At 36.2% G+C, this 7,003-nt stretch overlaps 1 protein-coding gene across 1 annotated transcript; it reads left to right on the top strand.

The window, feature by feature from the left end:
- The first annotated feature begins 4,617 nt into the window (after positions 1-4,617).
- On the top strand, positions 4,618-6,007 carry LOC107480271 (uncharacterized). Its single transcript, XM_016100411.3, has 3 exons — positions 4,618-4,918; positions 5,006-5,207; positions 5,315-6,007. Exons 1-3 carry the CDS (start codon positions 4,781-4,783, stop codon positions 5,782-5,784), a joined length of 810 nt encoding a protein of 269 aa, XP_015955897.1. The 5' UTR covers positions 4,618-4,780; the 3' UTR covers positions 5,785-6,007.
- The last annotated feature ends 996 nt before the right edge of the window (positions 6,008-7,003 follow it).

Genomic DNA, 7,003 nt, shown 5'->3' with positions numbered 1-7,003 from the left:
TGTTGGGCTTCTTTTTCAAGTTGCTTCAATCGATTTTGAAGTGCTTCTATCGCCCCGAGATTTAATGGATTTTTGACTCCATCGAATTCCGGAGTATCTTTAAGTATAGCATCCGTGTTCTTGTGTGGCGTTCTATCTTCCAAACCTAAGTCGTGGTCGTTTTCATGGTTGTCCGCCATGTGTTGGGATGACTTCCAGGTTCCCCGGCAACGGCGCCAATGTTTCGAGGGTTACCTGAAACTGGAGGTCGATCTCGGACGAAATCTTCTGTATTGGTCGGAGCCGACGTGTTCGACAGGTGTATAGCGGCTGGAGCTGGTGTGTCTGACTTGTGGAATTGAGAGTGCTGCTGATCCTTTATCACCGAAGGGTGGGGGGTACCTGCAGGGGACTCCGATGCTTAAGTTAGCAAGGGTATTAAATAGGTATTGAGTAGAATCAGAGTATGAGTTATACTTGGGTGCTCCAGTGTATTTATAATGGTGTGGAGTGACCTTTTTTGGATAAGATAAGTTAGTTATCTTATCTTATCTTATCTTTTGAGTGAGGTCATCTTATCTTCCAGGGAACCGCCCTTCTCTCTGTAGGCTTGGGCTGCCTTAAGATTTGGGACGTGTTCCTCTACTTGGGCCCTTATTTGGGCTTTCCTGTCGACTTGGCCGAGCTCTTTGAAAAGAGGTCGGGTTGTCCTGACCTGAAGAGGTCGGTCGCTTTATCCGTTGAACATCCTGTGTCGGACAGTTCGACCCAGGATTTGAACAAAAGGTATCTTGGCTTGAAGTGAGCTAAGTGTCCTTTCCTTGTTGGAACCACAACTATGACAATTAGAATGGATAATCTCACTTGGTTAACCCTCACATCGGAGAGTAAGTTAAATGAGTATAAGTGTTCTTAACCCACAAATCCTAAATTGCTTGCTAATTATCTTAGCAACAAATTAGCGTTAGTGGGAATAAGAACAATTAACAATCCAAGAATTGACACTAAATGTTGGACATTCCAACTCTAGGAACCCAATTGCTCACTTTTCCTAAGCCAAGAGATAGAAAACTAGCCCAAAATCTTAATTGATATTTTGTCAAACACTTGGTGGGCAAAAACATTAAGCATTGAAAGAATGAGAAAATGCTTAAAACTAAAAGCAATAGATGATCTCACTCAACAATAACAACTTAAGATAGATCATCAAATTCATCAACAAGAAATTGAAATTGCAAAAGAGAAGTAAAATTGAACTATAACTTGAATTATAAGAAAGAGTAAGAACAATGTAGCTATAAAGAGTAGTAACAAAGAGATACTTACAATGGAAGCTATCAAAATCCAAGATCAAAATTGGAAATGGAACTTAAATGTAAAACCCTAGCTAGTATAAACCCTAATAGAGATGATGAAAAAATTAGAGAAAAACTATACTAAAGCTTCCTAATACTACTCCTAAGCTACCCTAATGTTATGCTATCCTCCTCTCTTCATTTCCCCTTCAATATGAGCTAAATGGCTTCAGAAATGGGCCTCCAATCCACCAAAATCACAAGTCACGTGCAATTTTAATGGAGGCATGTGCGGGCACCTGTGCGTACACATAGACATGTGCGTACGCACACTCTACCAAAATCTCTTCCTGTGCGTACGCACAAGTAGCTGTGCGCACGCACACTAGGCGATGCTCTGAATGTTCGTGCGATGCGTACAGTGTAGCTCACGCGCACGTGCTGCTCCACTTTGATGCTTGTGCATACGCACGTAGGTCTGTGCGCACGCACACATCGCTGTGCTCTTCTCCTTTGATTTTTCATGCTTCTGCCTCTTTTTAATGCTCTTCTTCCATTCTTTTCAAGCCATTCCTACCTTATACATCTGAAATCACTCACAAAAAACATCAAGACATCGAATGGAAGGCAAATGGAATAAAATTGATCAAATTAGGCACAAAAGAACATGTTTTCATAATCAAGCATAATTTAAGAGGAAAGTTCAAAAACATGCTATTTAAGGGAATAAGTGCAAGTTTATATGATAAAATTCATTCAATTTCAACCAAAAATAATCATCAAATATGGATTTATCAGTCGGGTTCTGCTTCACCATCATAGTCAAAGGTTCCATGGTTAGTTTGTTTTTTTGTTTATTGATTTTCCTTGCACATTTGGGCCAAGCTTCAAAAGGGCTGCCTTCTTTTTTCCATGGGAATTTTTTTCAACCCCGATTCTTGGGACTCTTTATTTGTAAATAGTCATCTCATGTATCTCTTGTGGGCTATTCTCCACAGGCCCATCTTATATAGTTTCGTTTAGGTCTTTTGGCACATACAACGTAGCTCATATATTTTCTGCATCCTACGCATTATAGTCCTCTTGGAGGATATTAAATCGGGATTCTCCTTCTAAAATGCGATTAAAATCATGGCTATTTTTTTCATGTTAGTATGGTTTTCTTTCCTGTTGGAAGATTCCTTAACATTTATTCATATATAATGAATAGGTAAAATTACAGTTTAGCTTCAAAGTAATTTTTCATTGGCTGTATATACTAAAATAATGTTTGAAATATTAATTATATAAAAATATTATTTTTATACTAAAATCAGTCATCTATATATTTATGTATAAATACTATGAGTTTTTAATTCGTTTTTAATGTTTATTTTATATTCCAACATATCTCTTCCTCTATCACTGCTAATATAGGTTTCTAGAAGAATTATCATTGCAACATCATACTCTTTCTTCGAATTCCTAATGAGGACGGAAAACGTTCTTCCTCCAGCTCCACGACAATTCCAAGATATTAAATTCATTGAGAATATATTATAAGAGAGTGGATGTATAATCCAAACATCGAAACATCGAAACAATCAATTGAGAGCTTTTGCCTCAGATGATCTAGAGACCTATTCAGAATGAACCTAACCAGCACCCACATCACCATCTCTCTACTCAATTTTTCAGCATTCAGTTGCTTATTCGGGAGAATTTAAGCTCTCTTGCTAGTTTCACCAGGATGGAAAATAGAATTTGAAATATGAAGTGATTTGAAGTGGCCTTCGCTAACATCTCGCAAGGTAATTGTTGTCGATCCTAGGTGAGGGTTTTGAACGCCATATATTATTCATGCTGTATCTCTCTCATCATCTCCATCACCACAAGTTTCATGCCTTCATCTACCTTCTTTTCCTTTGAAGGTTTGATAGGTTCTTGGGTCGGGTTATGCTTCACCATCATGGTCAAGGGTTCCATGGTTAGTTTATTTTTTTGTTTATTGATTTTTCTTACACATTTGGGCCAAGCTTCAAAAGGACTGCCTTCTTTTTTTCTTGCGAATTTTTTTCGATCCCAATTTTTGGGACTCTTTGTTTGTAAATAGGCCTCTCATGTATCTCTTGTGGGCTATTCTCCATAGGCCCATCTTGCATGGTTTCGTTTAAGTTATTTGACACATACAACGTAGGTCCCGTATTTTCCGTATCTTTTGCATTGTAGTCCTCTTGGAGGATATTCGGGATCCTCCTTCTAAAATGCGATTAGAATTATGGTTATTTTTTTCTTTAGTATGGATTTCTTTCTCGTTGAAAGATCTCTTTACAATTATTCATATATAATGAATTGGTAAAATTACAGTTTAGCTTCAAAGTGATTTTTTATTATCTATATATACTAAAATCATTTTTAAAATATTAATTATATAAAAATATTATTTGTATACTAAAATCAGCCGTCTATATATTTATATATAAATATTATGAGTTTTTAATTTATTTTTAACATATATTTTGTATTCTAACATATATTTTATACTAGTAGTTAATTTTAGTCTACACCTAATATTGTTGTTAGTTATATCAATTACGTCTCTAATATTGATAAATTATACTATATCTATTGTTCAATTTTTTTTATCAAGTGACTCGTCAAACTGTTATGTATTTTTTTCAATTTCAAGATTTTAATTAGTGTAAATAAAATTTTAAAAATTATTTTAATACACGTCTAATCTTAAAGATTAGTTTGTGTTAACATTTAACACTTAAAATTAAGATGGGATAGACACGAAGAAGCACAACACTAACAAAGATAATTTGCTATTACAATGGTGAAAAAAAAAATCTAAATCCCTATCTTCATCATGGAAGTAATGGAAACCATATCAATCATATGGACCCGGCTGAGTTGAACTTGTTGCTCATCTCATAATGGGTCACGCAAACATGGATAATTGGAGACTACACTCATTGCTCAAGGCAAACCTGAAGAGTAGCTTCTGGAACGATGTTGAAAATTAATAGTTAGTATAATTTCGTCTTATGTCTTTTTCATAGTCATGAAAGTAACCAAGATAAGCATATTCCACCTCGATATACTTTTTTAACAGTTTAACTATGATATAAAATCTTACTTCTTTTGAGGATAAAATTTATAAAATATTTATAAGGGATATCTTCTAAAATTGGCTTCTAGAATTGAATCAGAATGATTGTATCTAATCTAATTAAGTCATATTTAATTGAATTTAAACCCATGGATCAAATTCTAAAAACCACTTCATTTACTGCCGTCAACTTTGTTCAATTGTTTGTATAGTATTATTCACCGCTTAACATCACCCTCATCTCGTGACCTGTCATCGCAAAGTTTCAATTTTCCACCGCCATAAATACCATCACCATAACCATAACCATAACCATACCATACCATACATTAATCAATATAAATAAACCTGAATTGAACCTCTTTGGAGTTTCAATCATCACACACCCACACACCCTTCTTCTATTTCACCGATGGGAAGTCTAGGAGAGGAGGACTTGGTGAGGATGGTACAAGATTTCATAGAATCAGAATCAACACCTCCTACCATGAATTCCAATTCCTCAAATTGTCGTTCCTTAAACCATCAAAACGAGTATTTTATTTTGCAGGTAATTAACTACTTGTGTTCAAGTTTAGTTTCTTTGTGTCTCTTTCATAATTAGTAGTTTGCAATTGAACTAAGTGGTTTGTTTCAGGATATTCTTAGGAGTAGTGAAACAGCAGCAGAGTCGAAGATCTTGAATTGCGTGATGAAGCATATGAGAAGCAGACATGCTACTTCTGAGAAAACAACAACTAGTAACCTTAAAACATGGCTTGTTAAGAGGTTGAAAATGGATGGCTTCAATGCTTCTCTCTGTCAAACATCTTGGCCCACCTCCTTAGGTTGTCCTGCTGGTAATTAATTAATTAATTAAAACTCTCTTTCTTTCTTTTTTAGTTTTCTGATGAGTTACTAAAGCAGTCTAATTAAGCTTAATTAATGTATGCGTTTGTTATGACAGGTGAATATGAATATATTGAAGTGATAGTTGAAGGTGATAAGAATAGTGAAGTGAGAGTAATAGTAGATATAGACTTTAGGTGCCAATTTGAACTTGCAAGGCCAACAGAATACTACAAAGAAATGACAGAGTCACTCCCAGTAGTGTTTGTTGGAAGTGAGAAGAAGCTGTGTAACATAATCTCGTTGATGTGTTCTGCTGCCAAGAAGTCCCTTAGAGAAAAGGGTCTGCACGTGCCACCATGGAGAACCACAAGATACATGCAATCCAAGTGGCTCTGTAGATCTCACCCTAATAATAATACTGCTACTACAGAAGGAGCAAATAATAATAATAATCATAATAATGCTCATGTTTTTGGAAATTGGGTGCCTCCAACAGTGAGGCCAAGGAGAAGAGATTTAGACGGTGGTGGATCTGCTTTGTCAAGTCAATTCTCTAACATGGGAGTCAACTGTTGCTATGTTTGATTTCTGTTGTGATACATGTTAGAGGTTTTCTGATCAAGAATGCTCAATTTTGGTTCTATTTTCTGGAGTAGTTCTTTCTGACCATTTCGGATGAGAAGCATTTTTGTATTTTTCACATATATGCACAATAAACCACCAATCACTACTTCAGTTCTCATTGTAATTGTAGTGCTTTTCTGAGCTGTGAAATCCATACTAAAGTTTTCGTCTCTTGAGAGTTCAATTTGTTTGTTTTGTTGCAGTTTGTATGCTAATTTTGTTGAGTAGGATGTGATTTCTTATTTGTAAGAAGAGGATCAATGGATCATAAATAAATGAGCAATAGAGGATCAATGGATCATAAATAAATGAGCAATACTAGAGAACCAAAAGGGTATTAGCCAAAAATCAGTCAAATACTTTTGGGGTGAATTCAAAATTTTTACGAGTTAATATATATGGATGTTTCTTCTACTAAGTATCAGAATGTTTCTTTTTCATACTAAATGGATGTTCTTTTATATATTTTTTGAATTTTTTGTATTATAAATGCGAATGTCTCTATTTTTTTAAGAATTTTATATTTTTTTAAATGTTATAAATATTTAATTATTTTTATTAAAATATAACTGAATATTTCTTTTGTTAATTATTATGATGTTTTTTTTCATATTAAATGAATGTTTTTTTTTTACATTTCTTTCCAAAAAGATCAATTAGGCATGCATAGTGCTCTCTTTCTACTCTCCTGGATCCTCACGCGCCGCAGCCCTCTCTTTGTCTTTGCTCTCTTCAACGCTATCATTGCCGCCCTCCTGGCCCAGTCTGCCCGACCGCCTCCGATCACCGCACGTCCGCACCTCCCACTCCGAACCTCAAGCAGAGCACCGGCACAATCAACTAATAACGGATCGAGCTGTAACGGATACGTGTACGGACAATGGTTCATGTGCCGCGGCGGATTCAGGTTCCAATTTCAGATCTCAGAGAGTTTTTCAGCGGATTCGATCGGAGAAGTTGGAGGAGGATGAGGGAAGGACAATGGAGAGGAAGAAACTGCGACGATCGGAGACGGAGACGGAGACGGAGACGGAGACGGAGACGGAGACGGAGACGGCAAAGGCGGTTGTTCTTGTTGACGGTGGCGAATCCGACGAGCTAGATGTCGGTGATAGAAGAGGAGTGCATCGCGGTGGGGAAGTAGAGAGGGTCTGACGGTGAGAGAGATCTGTATGTGTGA

Source organism: Arachis duranensis, chromosome 3, assembly GCF_000817695.3.
Source record: "Arachis duranensis cultivar V14167 chromosome 3, aradu.V14167.gnm2.J7QH, whole genome shotgun sequence".
Classification (NCBI taxonomy): Eukaryota; Viridiplantae; Streptophyta; class Magnoliopsida; order Fabales; family Fabaceae; genus Arachis; species Arachis duranensis.
This window is presented reverse-complemented; position numbering and strand designations above follow the sequence as displayed.

Excerpts from the sequence above, each read along its gene's own strand:
- LOC107480271 (XM_016100411.3), top strand. The coding sequence starts at position 4,781 with ATGGGAAGTCTAGGAGAGGAGGACTTGGTGAGGATGGTACAAGATTTC. Across the intron at positions 4,919-5,005 it reads ACGAGTATTTTATTTTGCAG|GATATTCTTAGGAGTAGTGA; the intron begins GTAATTAACTAC and ends GGTTTGTTTCAG. Across the intron at positions 5,208-5,314 it reads CTCCTTAGGTTGTCCTGCTG|GTGAATATGAATATATTGAA; the intron begins GTAATTAATTAA and ends TTGTTATGACAG.